This window comes from Phyllostomus discolor, chromosome 1 (genome assembly GCF_004126475.2).
Source record: "Phyllostomus discolor isolate MPI-MPIP mPhyDis1 chromosome 1, mPhyDis1.pri.v3, whole genome shotgun sequence".
NCBI lineage: Eukaryota > Metazoa > Chordata > Mammalia > Chiroptera > Phyllostomidae > Phyllostomus > Phyllostomus discolor.
In genome coordinates, this window is record NC_040903.2 from 115,541,721 (window position 1) to 115,561,597 (window position 19,877).

At 37.7% G+C, this 19,877-nt stretch overlaps 1 protein-coding gene across 2 annotated transcripts in view; it reads right to left on the minus strand.

The window, feature by feature from the left end:
* Positions 1-19,877, minus strand: part of REC114 (REC114 meiotic recombination protein) — a 90,737-nt gene that overhangs the window by 52,676 nt on the left and 18,184 nt on the right. For both annotated transcript variants that reach the window (XM_028508082.2, XM_028508081.2), the window contains exon 2: positions 13,720-13,809. In XM_028508082.2, the coding sequence (XP_028363883.1) occupies positions 13,720-13,809 (90 nt within the window). The remainder of the gene's footprint in view (positions 1-13,719; positions 13,810-19,877) is intronic.

Consider the following 19,877-nt stretch of genomic DNA (forward strand, 5'->3'; position numbering starts at 1 on the left):
ATAACAATAAGGAAATTTGAGATTAGGTATACTTTAGTAAGCCCATTTTTTAAAACATGTTTGTCATTGAGATATTTTTCTTAATACTATAAATTGTGTTTTAGATAGGAGGAAGTATTTATTCACCTACACTATGAACCAATTTGATGTCTATGAACATAACTGTTGCTTTAATTAATTAGTCATTATATAAGCAGTAACCATTTTATTAAGAATTAGGATAATTACCTGCAAAAAGTGCTCCTCTCATAAAACTAATGCAACTTCTACACTGAATTTGTTGAGAGTCTTTATCACAAAAGAGTGTTAAGTTTTAACAAGTGCTTTTTATACATATTGAGATATAATTTTTATCCTTCCATCTGTTAATGTAGTATAATGTATCAGATTAATTGCTTCATGCATATTGAATCATAAAATATGTTTTTGAAATTAAAGAAAGATAGCAAAAGCTGTTACAAATTCCACATTTGAAAAAAAAAAAGATTTGAGAGAGGGGATACAGATGGAAGCTCCCTATAATCAGGAGCTCCAGCACAAGGAGAGGAGAAGCCAAGTAGGACTAAGTAGGCACCAAAGAAGCAGGTGACAAGAGCAATCTTATACTTAATAGTGACTGGATGAGGGTACAGCGAGATACAGAAATTTGTGCCCCCACACCTCTAGTCCTCACCTGAAAAAGGGCTCACAGTGCTTCATCACACAGCTAGTCCAAACTGGAACAGGAAACAAGGAAGAAGAAAATCATATGATACCTAGCAAAAAGAAGCCGCATTCACCAGCTGGTGTGTGAGAATGTGTGTGTGTGTTGCACGTTTAGAGAGGTACTATGCTTTTTTTAAATTGTAGAACTCAAAAAGAAAACTCAGTCAGAAAAAGGACTTGAATAGACATTGTATTTCTCCCAAGAAGATATGTGAATTGCCAAGAAGCACATGAAAGGATGTTCAACAACACTAATCATTAGGGAAATGAAAATCAAAACTGCAATAAAATACTACCCCACCAAAAAAAAAAAAAAAAAAACCAGGAAAACAAATAGAGACTAAAAAAAAAATGGAAAAAAATCAATGAAACTAAGAGCTGGTCCTCTGAAACAACAAAAAACAAACAAAATTGACAAATCTTTAGCTAGACTCACCAAAAGAGAGAAGACTCAAATAAATGAAGTCAGAAATCAAAGAGCAGACTTCAAACTGATGCCACAGAAATACAAAGGATCATAAGAGACTACAATGAACAATTATAGGCCAACAAATTTGACAACTTCTAAGAAATGGATAAACTCATAGAAACATATAACCTACCAAGATTGAATCATGAAGAAATATAAAATCTGAGTGGATCATTATACTAGTAAGAAGATTGAATCAGTAATCAAAAACCTCCCAACAAAAGTCCAGGATGAGATGGCTTTATTAGTGAATTCTAAAACATTCAAATAATTATTAATATCAATCCTTCTCAACTGTTCCCAAAAAAATAGAAGCAGGATGAATGCTTCCAAACTTATTTTATTTTTAAAATATATTTTACTGATTATGCTATTGCAGTTGTCCCATTTTCCCTCCTTTATTACCCTCTGCCCTGCACACCCCCCTCCCACCTGCATTAGTCCCCCACTTTAGTTAATGACCATGGGTCATACTAAATCTTCCCCATACACGGGTCATACATATAAACAACCCCTTTTGGCTTCTCCATCTCTTATACTATTCTTTACCTCCCCCTGTTTATTTTCTACCTACCATTTATGCTTCTTATTCCCTGTACCTTTCCCCCCATTCTCCTCCTCCCTGCTGATAATCCTCCATGTGATATGCATTTCTCTCATTCTGTTCCTATTCTAGTTGTTTGCTTAGTTTGTATTTTTGTTTTCTCTTTAGGTTCGGTTGTTGATAGTTTGTTGTCATTTTACTGTTCATAGTTTTGATCTTCTTTTTCTTAGATAAATCCCTTCAACATTTCACATAAGTACGGGCTGGGTGATGACGAACTCCTTTAACCTGACCTTATCTGGGAAGCACTTTACCTTCCCTTCAATTCTAAATGATAGCTTCCCTGATAGAGTAATCTTGGATGTAGGTTCTTGCTTTTCATGACTTTGAATACTTCTTTCCAGCCCCTTCTTGCCTATAAGATTTCTTTTGAGAAATCAGCTGAGGGTCTTTCAGAAATTCCTTTTCAGGGAACTCCTTTTCTCTTGCTGCTTTTAAGATTCTCTCCTTATCTTTAATCTTGGGTAATGTAATTATGATGAGCCTTGGTGTGTGCTTCTTTGGGTCCAACTTCTTTGGGAATTTTCAAGCTTCCTGAACTTCCTGGAAGTCTATTTCCTTTGCCAGATTAGGGAAGTTCTCCATCATTATGTTTTCAAATAAGTTTTCAATTTCTTGCTCTTCTTCTTCTCCTTCTGGCACCCCTATGATTTGGATGTTGGAACATTTAAAGTTGTCCTGGAGGCTCCTAAGCCTCTTCTCATTTTTTTGAATTCTTGTTTCTTCATTCTGTTCTGGTTGGATGTTTATTTCTTCCTTCTGATTCAAACCGTTCATTTGAGTCCTGGTTTCCTTCCAGGTCACTGTTGGTTCCCTATACATTTTACTTTATTTCACTTTTCATAGCTTTCATGTTTTCCTCTATTTTGTGACTACACTCAACCATTTCTGTGAGCATCCTGATTACCAGTGTTTGAACTGTGCATCTGATAGGTTGGCTATCTCTTTGTCACTTAGTTGTATTTTTTATGAAGCTTTGATCTGTGGGCCATATTCTTTTATCTTGGCTTACTTGTTATGTAGTAAGGGACAGAGCCTTAGGTATTCACCAGGGCAGGGCAACCTCTTTGCTGTGTTGTGGCAATGTATGTGGGGGAGATGTCTGAGAGGGAATAATGCCACTTGCTCAGCTCTCTGCCAGTTTTCAGTCACTTCCCCTGCTACTCACAAGCAAATTAGGCCTTCCTGGTGCTGATTCCCAGGTGGGTGGTTTTGAGTACATTCTAGGACCCTGTGGATCTCTCCAATGAACACTCCTTTGAGGCTGGGAGTTTCTCCCGCCACCTCAACCACCAGCAGTTTTTTTTAGTCAGAGGATTTGAGGCTTTATTTCCCTGCACTGGAACCCTAGCTTGTGTGGTCTGTCTTGCTCCCTAGTTGTTCCTACCGGTTTATCTGCATGTGAATGTGGGACCACCCACCCCGCCAGTGACCAGCTCTACTGGTCTGATGAATATAGACACTAAAATTCCCACAAAATATTGGCAAGCTGCATCCAGCGATACATTAAAAAGATCACAAACCATGATAAAGTGGAATTCATCCCAGGGATGCAAGGATTGACAATATTTGCAAATCAATAAATGTAACACATCACATAAACAAAAGGAAAGACAAAAATCACATGATCATATCAATAGATGCTGAAAAAGCACTTGATAAAGTACAGCCTCCATTTATGATAAAAACACTCAGCAGAGTAGGAGTAGAGGGAGCATACCTCAACATAATAAAGGCCATATATGAGAGACCTATAGCCAACAACACAATCAATGGGCAAAAACTAAAGGCTTTTCCACTAAGATCAGTAACAAGACAAGGGTGTCTGCTTTCACCATTTCTATTCAACATAGTATTGGAAGTTCTAGCCACAGTGATCAGACAAGAAAAGGAAATAAAAGGCATCCAAATTGGAAAGGAGAAAGTAAAACTGTCATTGTTTGCACATGACATGATAGTGTACATATAAAACTTTATTGGCTCCACCAAAAAACTACTTGACCTAATAAGTGAATTTAGCAAAAGAGTGGGATGCAAAGTCAATATTCAGAAATCAAAGGCATTTTTGTATACCAACAATGAAAAATCAGAATCAGAACTTAGGGGAAAAATCCCACTTACTATATAACAAGAAAAACAAAGTACCGAGGAATAAACTTAACAAGGAGGTAAAAGACCTGTACTCAGAAAACTATAGAACACTAAAAAGAGAAATTAAGGAAGACATAATTAAATGGAAACATATACCGTGTCCATGGATTGGAAGAATTAATATCATCCAAAGGTCAACACTACCCAAAGCAACTTATAGATTCAATGCAATTGCTATTAAAATATCAATGACATATTTCAGAGATATAGATTATTTCAAAAAATTATGGAATCATAAACAACCCCAAACAGCACCAGCAATTTTGAGAAAGAAGAACTAAGTAGTAGGGATCACAATACCTGATATCAAACTATATTATAAGGCCACTATAATCAAAAACAGCCTGGTACTGGCATAAGAACAGACACATAGATCGATGGAACAGAGCAGAGAGCCCAAAAATAACCCCAAGTCTCTATGGTCAGTTAATATTTGACAAAGGGGACACGAGCATAAAATGGAGTAAAGACAGTCTCTTCAATAAATGATGTTGGGAGATATGGACAGGTACATGCAAAAAAAATGAAACTCGACCAGCAACTTACACCACACTCTTGATAAACTCAAGATGGATAAAAGCCTTAAATGTAAGTTGTTACACCATAAAAGCCCTAGAGGTGAACACAGGGAGTCAAACTTCAGATATTCCACACAGCAAAATTTTCACCATGTCCCCTAAAGCAAGGGATATAAAGGAAAGAATAAATAAATGGGACTACATCAAATTAAAAAGCTTCTTCACGGCTACAGAAAACATCAGCACACAAAAAAGGGAACTAACCATATGGGAAAATATATTTGCCAATGACACATCAGAGAAGGGTTTGATCTCCAAAATGTATAAAGAACTCACACAGCTCCACACCGGGAAGACAAAGAATCCAATTTAAAAACTGGCAAAGGACCTGAACAGACACTTCTCCAAGAAGGACATACAGAGGTTCCATAGGCATATGAAAGGATGCTCAGCATCACTAGCCATCAGAGAGATGCAAAATAAAATCACAATGAGATACCACCTCACACTGGTCAGAATGGCCATCATTAACAAATCAACAAACAACAAGTGCTGGCAAGGCTGTGAGAACAAAGAACCCTAGTGCACTGTTGGTGGGAATGCAGACTGCACTGTGGAAAATAGTATGGAATTTCCTTAAAAAAAAAAAACTAACTAAAAATGGAACTGCCTTTTGATCCAGTGATCCCACTGCTGGGATTATATCCTAAGAAGCCTGAAACACCAATTCAAAAGAACCTATGCACCCCAATGTTCATAGCAGCCTTATTTACAAAAGCCAAGTGCTAGAAACAGCCTAAGTGCCCATCAGTGGATGACTAGATAAAAAAACTGTGGTACATTTACACAATGGAATACTATGCAGCAAAGAAAGAAGGAGCTCCTACCCTTTGCAACATCATGGATGGAACTGGAGAGCATTATGGTAAGTGAAATGAGCCAGGCAGTGAGAGACAAATACCATATGATCTCACCTATAAGTGGAACCTAGTCAACAAAGCAAACAAGGCAAGAAAAATTATATAATTTCTTTAGTTGGAAGTTAATAAGTGTTTTGTTTCCTCATTTTGTTTTTGAGTATCAATTCAGCATACTCATAAACTTCCAAGCAAGATGATTTATTTACTTTTTTCTTTTATTTTTTAATTTTTTTATGCTATTACAATTCTCCAAATTTCTCCTTCCTCCCCTCCCCCCAGCCTGTCCCCATTCCCACAGTCAATCCCCATACCATTGTGCATGTCCATGGGTCATGGATGGACATTCTTTAACTAATCCCTTCACCTTCTCTCAACCAGTCCCCATTTCACCCTTCCCCTCTTACAGCTGTCATTCTGTTCCATGTTTTCTGTGCCTCTGATTCTATTTTGCCATTAGTTTATTTTGTTCATTAGATTCCAGTTATAAGCGAGATCATATGGTATTTGTCTTTCACTGATTGGTGTATTTCACTTAGCATAAGAGTCTCCATTCTATCCAGGCTGCCGCAAAAAGTAACAATTCCTTCTTTTTTACTGCTGCATAGTATATGATTGTGTAAATGTACCACAGCTTTTTTATCCACTCAGCTACTGATGGACATTTAGGCTGTTTCCAAATCTTGATTATTATAAATAATGCTGCTATGAACATAGGGGAGCATATATTTATTCCGATTGGTGTTTTGGGATTCTTGGAATATAAACTCAGATGCGAGATTGATGGGCAAAAAGGCAGTTCCATTTTTAATATTTTGAGTAAACTCCATACTGTTTTCCATGGTGGCTGCATCAGTCTGCACTCCCACCAACAGTGCACTAGGGTTCCCTGTTCTCCACATCCTCACCAGCACGTTTGTTAATTTATTAATGATAGCCATTTTGGCAGGAGTATTATTGTGTATATAAACCACATTTATATCATTGTGGTTCTTATTTGCATCTCTTTGATGGCTAATGATGTGAGCATTTTTTCATTGTCTTTGGGCCCTCTGTATGTCCTCCTTGTGTCTATTCAGGTTCTTTGTCCATTAATTTTTCTTCCTGGCGTTGAGTCATAGTTCTTTATGTATTTTGGAGATCAAACCCTTCTCTGATGTGTTATTGGCAAATGTTTTCCAATACAGTGGGCTCCCTTTTTGTTTTGATGATGGTTTCTTTAGCTGTGCAGAAGTTTTTAAGTTTGATGTAGTCCCATTTGTTTGTTTTTTCCTTTGTCCTACAGATACATTGGTAAACAAATTGCTATGCAAGATATCTGAAACTTTATTGCCTATGTTTTCCTCTAGGATCTTTATGATATTGTAACTTACATTTAAGTCCCTTACCCATTTTGAGTTTGTTGGATTGTATGATGTAAATTGGTGGTCTAGTTTATTTTTTTGCAGGTACTAGTCCAGTTCTCCCAACACCATTTATTGAAGAGACTGTCTTTACTCCACTGTATGCTCTTGCCCCCTTTTTCAAATATTAATTGACTATAAAGGCATGGGTTGATTTCTGAGCTTTCTATTCCATTCCATTGATCTGTATGCCTGTTCTTATGCCAGTACCAGGCTGTTTTGATGACAGTGGCCTGGTTGTATAGTTTGATATCAGGTATTGTGATTCCCTCTAACTTTGTTCTTTTTTCCTCAAGATTGCTGAGGCTATGCGGGTTGTTTATGGTTCCATATAAATTTTTGGAATATTTGTTCTAGATCTGTGGAATATGCCATTGGTATTTTAATAGGAATTACATTGAATCTATGAATTGCTTTGGGTAGTATGGACACTCTAATAATGTTAACTTTTTCAATCCATGAACAATGTTATATGCTTCCACTTCTTTGTATCTTCCTGAATTTCTTCAGTGTCTTATAGTTTTTCAAATATAGGTGTTTTACCTCTTTGGTTAAACTTATTCCTAGGTGCTTTATTTTTCTGTTGGCATAGTAAATGGGATTGTTTTCTTAGTTTCTCTTTCTGTTATCTCATTATTGGTATATAGAAATGCCATCAACTTCTGAATATTGATTTTGTATCCTGCTACTTTGCCAAATTCATTTATTGGGCATGGTAGTTTTTTTTGTGGAGCCTATAGGGATTTTTCCCCCTCGGAAAGAAATTATATTTGGCAACATGTATAGCAGTACATTTTTACAGGTCTATTTTTATATCACTTTCCATGGAATTTTTTTTGCCTATATGGTTTTCTATGTACAACATCATATCATATGTGAGTAATAACAGTTTTATTTACTCCTTTCCAATTTGGATGCCTCCTTGTCTGATCGCTGTGGCTAGTACTTCCAGTGCTATGTTGAGTAAGAGTGGTAAAAGCAGAAATCCCTGCCTAATTCCTGATCTTAGAGAAATGCTTTTAATTTTTGCCCATTGAGTATGTTTGGCTGTAGGTTTTTGTTATATGGCCTTTATTATGTGGAAGTATGATCCCTCTATTCCCACATTTCTGAGGTGTTTTTTTTTATCATAAATGGGTGCTAATTTTATCAAATGCTTTCTCTGCATCTATTGATATGATCATGTGGTTTTTATCTTTAATTTTGTTTATGTGATATATCACACTTACTGATTCCAAACATTGTACCAACCTTGCACCCCAGGATAAATCCCATTTGATTATGGTATATGATCTTTTTAATGTATTGTTAGAACTGGTTTGCCAATATCTTGTTGAAGATTTTAGCATCCAAGTTTTCAGGGATATTGGCCTACAGTTTTCTTTCTTGTGTCATTACCTGGTTTTGGAAATAGGATAACTAGCCTCATAAAAAGAGCTTGGTAAATAAAATAAATTATTAAAAAAAAAAGAGCTTGGTAACCTTCCTCCTTCTTGAATCTTTTGGAATAGGTAGAGAAGGATAGCCATTAGTTCTTCTTTGAATGTTTGGTAAAATTCTCCTGTGAAGCCATCTGGTCCAGGGCTTTTGTTTCTTGAGTTTTTTTTTTTTTATTACTGCTTCAATTTCATTAGTTGTTATTAGTCTATTCAGGTATTCTGCTTCTTCCTGATTCAGTTTTGGAAGATTGTATGATCCTAGAAATTCATCCATTGCACCCTGATTGTCCTATTTATTGGCATATAGTTGTTCATAGTATTTTCTTACAATCCTTTGTATCTCTGTGGTATCCATTATTTCCCCTTTCATTTCTGATTTCATTAATTTGGGTCCTTTCTCTATTTTTCTTGATGAGTCTGGTTAAAGGTTCATAAATTTTACGTACCTTTTCAAGGAACCAGCTCCTGGATTCACTGGTGTTTTGAATTGTTTTCTTTCTTTTCTTTTTTCTTCTCCCTCTCCCCCCACCCTCCCTCTCCCCCTGCTCTCTCTCATTTATTTCCACTCTGATCTTGATTATTCCCTTCCTTCTACTCCCTTTGGGCTCTGTTTTTTGTTGTTTTTCTAGTTCTTTTAGGTGTAGGGTCAGATTGTTTGAGATTTTCCTGTCTTCTTGAAGCATGCCTATACTGCTATGAACTTCCCTCTTAGGACTGCTTTTGGTGTGTTGCATAAGTTTTGGGTTGTTGTAAGCTCACTTTCATTTATTTCCAGGTACTTTTTGATTTCTTCCTTGATCTCATTGATTACCCATTCATTATTTAATAGCATCCTATTTACCCTCTGTATCTGAATGATTTTGAGGGGCTTTTTTTTTTTTTGTACTGAGGTTGATTTCTAGTTTTATGCCTCTGTGATCCACGAATATTATTGATATGATTTCAATTTTCTTGAATTTGTTAAGACTTACTTTGTGTGGTCTATTTTAGAGAATGATTCATGTGCACTTGAGAAGAATTTGTATTCTGTTGCTTTGGGATGAAATGTTCTGTAAATATCAATTAAACCCATTCAATCAAGCATGCCATTTAAGGTTGCTGTTTCCTTGTTGATATTTTTGGTCTGGAAGGTTCTATCCATTGTTGACAGTGGGGTTTTAAAAACCCCTGCATTGGCCCTGGCTAGTGTGGCTCAGTGGACTGAGTGCCATCCTGTGAACCAAAGGGTCCCTGGTTTGATTCCCAGTCAGGGCAGATGCCTGGGTTGCGGGCCAGGTTCTCAGCAGGGGATGTGTGAGAGGCAACCACACATTGATGTTTCTCTCCCTCTCTTTCTCCCTCCCTTCATTTCTGTCTAAAAATAAATAAATAAAATCTTTTTAAAAATAAAAACCCCTTCATTGACTATATTGCTGTCAAGCTCTTCCTAAAGTCCTCCAAAATTTTCTTTATATTTTTAGGTGCTCCTATACTGGGTGCATATATGTTCACAAGGGTCACATCCTCTCGTTGGATTGATCCCTTCAGTATTATGTATTGACCTTCTCCATATGTGTTTATTGCCTTTGTTTTGACATCTATTTTGTCAGATATAAGTATTACTACCCTAGCTTTTTTAGTCTCCATTTGCACATAATATATTTTTCTATCGTTTCACTTTCATTCTGTGTAAATCTTTTGTTCTGAGGTGGGTCTCTTGTAGACTGCATATATATGGGTCATATTTTCTTATACATTCAGCCACCCTATGTGTTTTGATTGGAGCATTTAATCCATTCACATTCAAGGTTATTGATAGGTGCTTGTTCATAGCCATTTTGTTCCTTTATATCTATGTTCCTTTCTATTACTTCATCTTCTTAAAAGTCCCTTCAACATCCCTTGCAATGCTGGTCTGGTGGCATTGTATTCCTTTACCTTTTTTTGTCTAGGGAGCTCCTTATTTGTCCTTCAATTTTAAATGATAACTTTGCTGGATTGAGTATTCTTGGTTGAAGATCCTTGCTTTTAATTTCTTTGAATACTTCATGCCCGTCCCTTCTGGCTGAAGTGTTTCTGTTGAGAAATCAGTTGATAGTCTTATTGGAGCTCCCTTGTAGGTAACTGTTTCTCTCTTGCTGCCTTTAAAATTCTCTGGCTTTAAACTTTGCTATTTAAATTATGATGTGTCTTTATGTAGGTCTCTTTGGGTTCATCTTGATTGGGACTCTGTGCTTCTTGAATTTGTGTGACTTTTTTCTTCACCAGGTTAGGGAAGTTTTCCGTCATTATTTCTTCAAACAGGTTTTCTATCCTTTGCTCCCTTTCTTCACCTTCTGTAGTCCTATAATGTGGATATTGTTAAGTAGCATGTTGTCCCAAAGTTCCCTTAAACCATACTTATTCTTTTTAAGTCTTTTTTCTTTTTGTTGTTCTGACTGGGTGTTTTTCCTACCTTGTCTTTCAAATCGCTGATTTGATCCTCTGTTTCATCTAGCCTGCTTTTAATTCCTTTTAGCATATTCTTCTTTTCAGTTATTATACCCTTCGTTTCCAAATGGTTCTTATTCATGGTTTATATGTCCTTTTTCATGTTAATGTAGTTCCTACTTAGTTCCTTGAGCATCCTCATAATGATTACTTTGAACTCAATGTCTGATAAATTGCTGCCTCAATTTCATTTAGCTCTTTTTCTGGGGATTCCTCCTTTTCTTTCTTTTGGAGGTTGTTTCTTTGTCTTCCCATTTTAGCTGGACCTTTGTGTTTGTTTCTATGTATTGGATTGAGCTGCTTTGACTTTCTGTCTTGTGGAGTAGCCTTATGTGTTAGGACTCCTATGGAACTCAGTGATGCGGTCTTCTTTAGCTCCTGAGCTGGATGCTCTAGGAATGCTCCTTATGCCATTGATGTGGGCTCTCCTGTTGTATTTGGGTCTGGATTTCTGTTGGCCCCTTCATTGGTGTGTTCTCCCTTCCAGCTGCTGACTGAGAGGCTCAACCCCATGTGCCTCTTGTATGCTGTCGTACAGGTACTGACAGAAAACAAAACAACACAAAACAAAACCCACATAAGCAAAGCCCTCCAACAACAGCAAAATCAACAACAAAAGAGTAGAGAATAATAAAAGTGGAAAGAAAAATAGAATATTATAAGAAAAAAAGAACATGCAAAGACCAAAGGAAAGAAAAATGATTATGAGGATAGAAAGATGAGAAACAATTAATAGTAAGGAATAGAAACAGAGAATCACCACATAAGGGCTAAGAAAGGGACAAATAAAATTTTAAAAATAAGAAAAGGAAGAAGGCAAAATGACATAAGGGAAGAGTACAATATGAGATTTGAAAGGAAAGATAGAGAAAAATAAAAAATAAATTGAAGAAAAAAGGAAAAATGATTAAAAGCTATGCAAAAGAAAAAATAACAAAAAAATAATGAGAAAGATAAACTGGAATTCATCTCAGCAAAGCCTAGTCCTTGTTTGCAGGGTTCACTCTCTGGATATGATTCTGATGTTGTCTAAAGCTGGTATAAGCCAATGTCAGATGCTGTCCACTTCTACTCTAGCGAGCCTTGTTTGAAGCCACAGGTAATCCACAGTTTATGGCTATTTCCTCAGGGTCTGGCTGCACCCAGGATGGGCCTTGCTTCCCTGCAAGGCCAGCTTTTTATCAGCACAGGACCCTGGGGCAGATCAACCAATGACTAAAGGCACTGTAGTATCCACTTCCACATACCTCTGCCTGTAGTCCTGCCATGAGTCTTAGTCTAGTCACTAACCCATCTGTTTCTGAGAGGACCTCTGGCAGAATCAGGAGGATGGGACTCCTGGATCTCCCATGGCAGGTGCTGTTCAGACCTCAGGGAACAGTGGGTGTGTTCCCTGTCCCCGTGCTTTTTTTTTTTTAATTTTAATTGTTGTTCAAGTACAGTTTTCTGTCCCCACACTTTATGTCTGAGTCTGTCCCAGATTATTTCCCTGAACCCAGCAGGGTGAAGCCCCTGGTAGGAAAGTAGGAAAGCAAGTGGGGCCTCCAGAGTCCTGAGTCTGGGCCTGCTGGAAACTAGGAGGGTGTTCCAAGGTTCTCCCATGAGGGAAAAGTGCCAGTTTGGTTCCTGGGAAGATGGGTGGAACAGCCATGTGCTAAAGCCAGTCTGGAACACCCCTCAGCCTGCCAGTGTTGCTATCTCCTCAGCTGCCGATAAGGTGCAGGTTAAGGGATGGGGGAGAGGAGGGGAGGGAAAGGGAGCGGTGGGAACCAGGGTGGGGTGAGCGGATTTCAGAGGGTAGGGTGAGAGGGATTCCAGAGGATGGGGCTAGGAAGATTCCAGAGGGTGAAGTGAGCAGTTTCCCACAGGGTGGAGTAATTGTTTTTCCCCTGGGAGCAGCTTGCTCTTCTAAAGAAAAATGGCTGCTGCGCTATGGAGGTATGTCCTAGTACCAGGAACCCAGTAGCCATTCCCCTCATATCCCCCCTAAGCCTCCCACTTCAGACTTCCCTCACACAACTCCAGACCAAGCTGCCCCTTCTTCACCCAAGCCCAAGATGAGTGGCTACAAATGTGAAACCTGTACTTTGGCCCCTTAGAACAAAAGAAAGGGGAAAAAAAAAAAGAAAGTGGCATTGTCTCCAGTGGACTCTGTCTCCAGTGAGCTGTCTCTCTGAGGCCAGCAAAACCCCCACAGCCTTTCACCACTGGATGCTGCGTGGGCAGGTGATCCCAGCACTGGCACTCTGTGCTTGGGGGCCCAGTCTGGGGTCCAGGCTTCACTTTTCTCAGGGAAGCTCCCACAGCCCAACCACAACCTAGGCCCACTGCCCATGACAATGGTGCTGGCCCCTTTTGCAACCCTGCTCTTTCTACTTGTCTCAAGGTGATTTTTGCCCAACCTTAGTTAAGTGTCTCCTCTTCAGATCATCTTCAGTTGTTTATTTTGGGTGTATGTTCCTCTCTTTGTTTTTATCTTCAGTTTGGTGCTGGGAGGCAGTGTAAGACAAATCCTCCTACTCTACCACCATCTTGCCCCCCACCCCAAATTCTTATTTTCTTCTTGATATATTTCATTCCAAAAATTTCCCACAATGTGTGTGTAAAGAACAAATGCATGTTTATAAAATTAGCTTTATAGAGGTATATGCCAAGTAATAATAGCATGCTTCCAGTTTTCTTTTATATATTTCTTTCGATCTATACCTCTTTATGTTCTTTACATTACCTGGAAAACCCTCCACACATTTCTCTACATATCTAGCCTGTTTTCAACCCAATCTCCCAATTAAGATTCCTTTATAACACTGGTTAATCTCAATCCTTTGATCCACTCTGACTCCCAACAAAACCCTAATCCCCTTTAGGGCAGGCAATATTCAGGATGTTTTTTATTTCCCACTGTTATAGAACATTCAATAAATGCTTACTTGTCGAACCTGATGGATTACAGTGAGACTGAAGAAAGTTCAGATATAAAAATTAACATAAAGCTATGAAGATAAAAAATATTTTCAATATTAAACTATATGTATAAAACCTACCAGAAGTGTTTGTCCTTGGGAAATGAAGAAATGACCTGATATAACTATGGTGAGAATGAGATACCCAGATTCTTCACTGGAGTCAAAAACCTTAAAAAAGAGAGAAAAGTATGTTTAAGACAATGCATTTCTGTAATACTAAGAAACTTATAATACTGATAACCAAACTACCTTTGATCTCCCTACCCTGAATGTTCCTTTTCCTCCTTTATAACCTGGAATCATTTCCTCAGAGTTTCAAGTTTATCCTTATATAGTGGCCAATCTCCAGGCTTCTTAAAAATGTAACTTAAACTAATATTTTGAAATAAGAAGAATACTAGATCGAGAAGCTAGAGATGAGGGGCCTGGACCAACCACTTTTCAGTTATGTTTTAATAAATAATCAGTTATCTCTGAGCCTCAATTTCCTATCTGTAAAATGGGGACAACACCATACAGGGGTGCTGTGAGACTTCAGAGTCCTGGTTTCTCCAGCCACACAATCCATACTTCATAACTCCTCAAAACCAGGGTCTTTCCTTTATATATGCTTTAAATTTTCAATGTCGCTCTTAAAATATGGTGCCCTAAACTGAACATAATAACACTCTTGGTGTATTCTAATTATCTCCCATCACTTCCAATAACACAACCAATAATCACATTAAGCTTCTGAGGGAGCAGTCCTATTCAAGAGTGATCTTAGATCAATTAGACCTTCTGAAACTTCATCATCTGTGTTGGCAAATCACACTTGCACTTCCTTCACGTGAACTTAAATGTAAAACCTTGCATTTATCCCCATTATATTTTACCTTGTTAGATTTGATCTATAGTTGTAGTGGAGTTGAGGCAATTAAATCAAAATGTCAAGGAGGACATGATGACAGATATAAGAGAGCAATTTGGGCCTTAAGTAAACTACACTGCATAGGTGACTTTAATGTCATTAATAAACATCACTGTATAAATAATAAGAAATGATTGACTCACCTTAATGCTCAAGCTCAAAATAATTAACACACTAACTCAAGTGTATTTTTATAAAGTTACTGTATTCTAGTGATAAATAATGTTCTATCTTATAGTTTCACATGTGGGGTTTGGAGTTTTAATGCCATACTTCATCTCAAGACCAACTCAGTTTTCTCTAATTCACTTTAAATTCCAAACTTAAAAATCAAATAACATTCTAGATGTCCAGAGGGTGGGTTATGCTAAGCCCTGCACTATTTCCTATTGTGGTTCTTATTCTGCCTCTTTCCCAGGATCAGAAATTCAGTTATTTGTACAACACTGTAGTTTAAATGGATTATCTTACACGTTTCATGACCATATAAAACCACAAGGATAGATATCTAGGAACTAAATAGAGTATGATCAACAAATTCTTTGGAAGGCATTATTTTAACATGACAGTCTAATTTTTCTTTGAAAATTATAACATGTATCCAAAAGTGTCCAGGACTTAAAAGTACAGCTCAATGAGTGATAATAAAGCAAACACATAATCACCACCCAGGAAAAATTAAGAGGGGTGAAAAATCAGATTATAACCAGCCTTCCAGAAAGTACCCCAATCACTACCTGCTCCCATTCCTCCTAAGACAACTTCACATCCTGACTTCTAACACTATAGTTTAGTTTTATTTACATGAATGGAATCATACAGAAAGAATTCGTTTATGTCTGACTTCATCAATGTTGTTGCAAATACTCTGAGTTCACTCATTTTCATTACTGTAGAATACCATTTTGTGACTATCCTACAATTTATTTTTTTCATCCTTTTGTTGATGAATATTGTTTTCCAGTTTAGGTCTAGCACTAACAACACAGTTATGAATATTCTTATATATGTGTCTTGTGGGGTGGAAACACTCATTATGGAGGTGCCAAGTCTTCTTAATTATGTCATAATTTTTTTCAAGTGATGCAAAAGTACTTCCAGGAGAGTCCCAGCAGACTTCTCCCTGCCCTCCAAATTCTTACATTTAATTGCCCACTCGATTATCTCCACTCGAAAGTGTAACAGTCATCTCAAAATTAACAACCCCTAACTCGAGGTCAAAACCATCCCATTCATTTATTTATTTGTTCATCCATTTAATATTTACAAAGTGTCTGGCAAGTGACATCTGTTGCCTATCTCCAGGTGTAGAAGTCCAAACACTTCTGCCCACTGCATCTTGGTACTGGAGTTACCATGGAAAACAACATAGTCAAACACTGGTGGAAGAACACTTGGCTCACATGGAGAAGATACAGCAAGGTAAGCATCAGTAGTGACATCGGTTGCCCAGTAGCCAGGAGGTCTCTCTCAGCAGTCATGCAGAGCACTTGGCCTGCATTACCCATCATGTGTTAGAGGAGAAGGACCCATCACCTTCAGGGGATAGATAGAGCAGTGCAGTTGATCAAGTGACACATGATGGTCATGCAGAACAAAGGAGCACAAGCTGTGAGGACTGTATCTCTTGAAAAGAAAGCATTCCAGGCCCAAGGCCCATTCTTACACAGCCCAGAGGGGTTGAAAAGACTGCATGCACAACTGCCTTTCCCAACACAAGGCTCCTACCTACCACACATGCAAGGCTGTTATAGGTATTTGACTCCCACAGTTTTCCACATCTCAGAATATAATTCTATTCTCCCATTTCCTTAGGCCAAAACTGTGGAATCTTTCTTGAATCCTCTCCTTTTCTCATACCCATATGCAATCCATCAGAAAATCCTTTATGTCAACATTCAAAATATTCAGAATCTAACCACTTCTCACAGGTCTGGTCTGAGTTATCATCTCTAATTAGATTATTATAACAACCTCCCAACTAGATTTCCCATTTCTGTTCTTGCTCCCCTTCTTCAACATATTTTATTTTTAATGCAGTAGCCAGAGTAAGCCTTTTAAAACCTAAGTCAGATCATATCATTTCCAACTCACAGCCCTGCAGCAGCTTTTCATCTCATTCAGATACTCGTGCAAAGTGTTCCAAAATCTAGCCCTCTACTGCCTCTCTGCCTCAGTCATACTGCCCTCCTCGCTGCTTCTTAAACTCATTAGGCCCATTCATGGGCCTTTTACAATTGTTCTTCTATCTGAAATTCTTTTCTATATATATGTGACTTGCTCTGTCTTCTTCAGGTATTTTTTTAAGTGTCTTATTTTCAGGGAACACCTTTCCTGACCATCCTGCTGAAAACTTCCACCAACTTCCCCAGTTACCCAAATCAGATCACTCCTATTGCCTTCTCCAGCTTTGCTTTTCTTCATAGATATTTTTCCCCATCTTGTCACTTTTGTTAATATAAAGTCTGTCTGGGCAGGCAGGCTTATATCTTTTATAAAGGATAATTGGTAAACAGGATTATAAACAATACTCAATCCCAAAAAGGCAGAGCAAAGAACATATGGGACAAATACAAAACAAAAGGCAAGATTACAGACTCATGTCCAACCCTATTGATGATCACCTTAAAGGTAGATGACTTAAAGTGCATTTCTTATAGGCAGCATATAGTGTAGTTAGTTGTAGTTTATTTTTTCATCCTAGTGCCAGATAGGATAAAAAGATAAGACACAACCATATGCTGCTTCCAAGAAATGACTTTAAATACAAACACATGCAATGTAAAAGCAGGTAAAAAACAAGAGTGAGGAAAATATATACCATGCTAACACTGGTCAAAAGAAAGATGGGAATAGCTATATTGATACTAGATAGAAATATCAAAATGTATAAAGAAGGTTACTTCATGAGTCAATTAATTAAGAAATATAATTATTCTAAACATTTGTTTAGAATAACACAGCTTAAAAATACATCAAGCAATAATTAATAGAACTGTAAGGAGAAACAGACATATCTACAATTACAGTCAGAGATTTCAATACCTTTCTTTCAATAGTTGATAGAACAAGTACATGACCTGACTGACATTTTATAGAACACTCCACCCAATACCAGAAAAATACACATTTTTCTCAATTATATACACAACACCTACCAAGTCAGACAAAATTTTGGGCCTTAAAACAAGTCTCAGTAAATTTGAAAGTATATTCTCTGAGCATAAATTAAATTAGAAATCAGTAACAGTAAGTTCTCTGAAAAAAAATTCCCAAATATTTTGAAATTAAAAAATACACTTCTAAATAACCCATGGATAAATAAGAAATTAAAAGGAAGATTAGGAAGTATGTTGAACTGAATGTAATTCACCATGTCAACAAACTGTAAATGGAAAACCAGATGATCATCTCAGTAGATAACAGAATATACAAAAGCATTGGACAAAATTTAACATTCATTCCTAATTTAAAACTCAGCAAACCAGGAATAAAAGGAACTCCTCAAGCCAATGAAGGGGATCTATGAAAAACCTACAGTTAGCATCATACTGAATAGTGGAAAGTCAAGCTTTCTCTCTAAGATAGGGAATGAAACAAGGATTTACACTTTCATCAGTTCTATTAACACAGTACTGGAGGTTCTAACCATTGTAATCAGGTAAGAAAAATGAATAAATAAAAAGCACCCAGATTGGGAAGGAAGAAATAAAACTGTCTTAATTCACAGACATGATTATTTATGTAGAAAATCCAATTGGTTTTCCTAGAACTAATAAGTGGATTTTAGAAAGGTTGCAGGATAGAAGATCAATAAATGAAAACTAAATTAATACAAATTAACAAAGAGCTGGCATTTCAAATTTTAAAAACATCAAAATTTACAAAAGCATCAAAAATATGAAACGCATAGGGATAAACATGACAAAGTTAGTTAAAGATCTGTACACTGAAAAGTGACAGAAATTTAAGAACACATAAATATATGGAGATATATACTCATACTTTGTTCATGGATAGGCAGATTTAACATTGTGAAGATGCTGAAGTAGGCAGAATAATGGTTCCGCCAAAGATGTCCATGTGCTAATACCGGGAACCTGTGAATATGTTACTTTACGTGGCAAAGGGGACCTTGCATATGTGAGTAAGTTAAGGATCTTAAAAGAAGGAGCATATCCTGGGTTATCTAGGTGGGCCTGATCTAATCACAAGGGTCAGACTAAGCAAGGAAAGAAGGCAGCAGAAGAGCCAGAATCAGAAAAGGAAATTTGACCGCCAGCTTTTAAGATGGAAGGATGGTAAAAGACAAGGAAGTCAGGCAGCCTCTAGAGGCTGGAATAGGCAAGAAACAGATTCTCCCATAGAGCCTCCAGAAGAGATGCAGCCCTGCTAACACCTTGATTTTAGCTTCACAAGATCTATTTCAGAATTTTGACCTCTAGACCTGTAAGCTAATAAGTTTGGGTTATTTGAAGTCACTAAGTTTGTGGCAATTTGTTACAGCAGTAATAACCAAATCCAAAATTCTTTTCTAGAACTTAGTAAGCTGATTCCAAAATTCATGTTATGCACTTCTGGTCAAGATGGTGGCAGAGGTAAACGAGGCTCACCTCCTCATGAAACCATATCAAATTACAACTAAACTATAGAACAACTATCATTCAGAACTGTCAGAAATCAAATTGAATGGAAGTCTCACGACTACGGAACTAAAGAAACCACATCCATCCAGGGGCAAAAACATGAAAGAGGCTGGTCCCACATCCACATATAGTGTATAAAAATTCAGGAGGGATACCTCAGGAGTGAGAAATCCCAGCCCCACACTAAGCCCCCCAGGCCAGAGTTCCAGTGCCTGGGTGATAAGTCCCCATAACTTCAGGCTGCAAATACCAGCAGGGATTGAGTCTGTGGAAAAACCTTCTGGAGTCCCAAGTAGTTCCTCTTAAAGAACCCACACATGGTCTTACTCAAACTCATTCCCTCTGAGATAGAGCTTGAAAGACACCAGTGGCATGTGGGGACCAACTGAAGTGTCTGGCATCAAGGCAAGAGCTGGGAGACAGCTTTCTCTCAGACACAAAGGTGGGCAGGGGCCATTGTCTCTTCTCTGAATCCTTCCCTCACAGAGCCACAGAGTCAGCAAGCAGGTGCACATATGAGACCCATCAGCTTAGCTAACACTGTTTGCTCTGCTCTGCAGATCCACTGGGACTCAATCCCAACCACCTTAATGAGCACATCCAAGCTGTTAACAGTGGCTTTCCCATATAAATGGATGGTCTTGGTTCAAGCTTCACAACTTCCTAAGTCCTTTCAAATA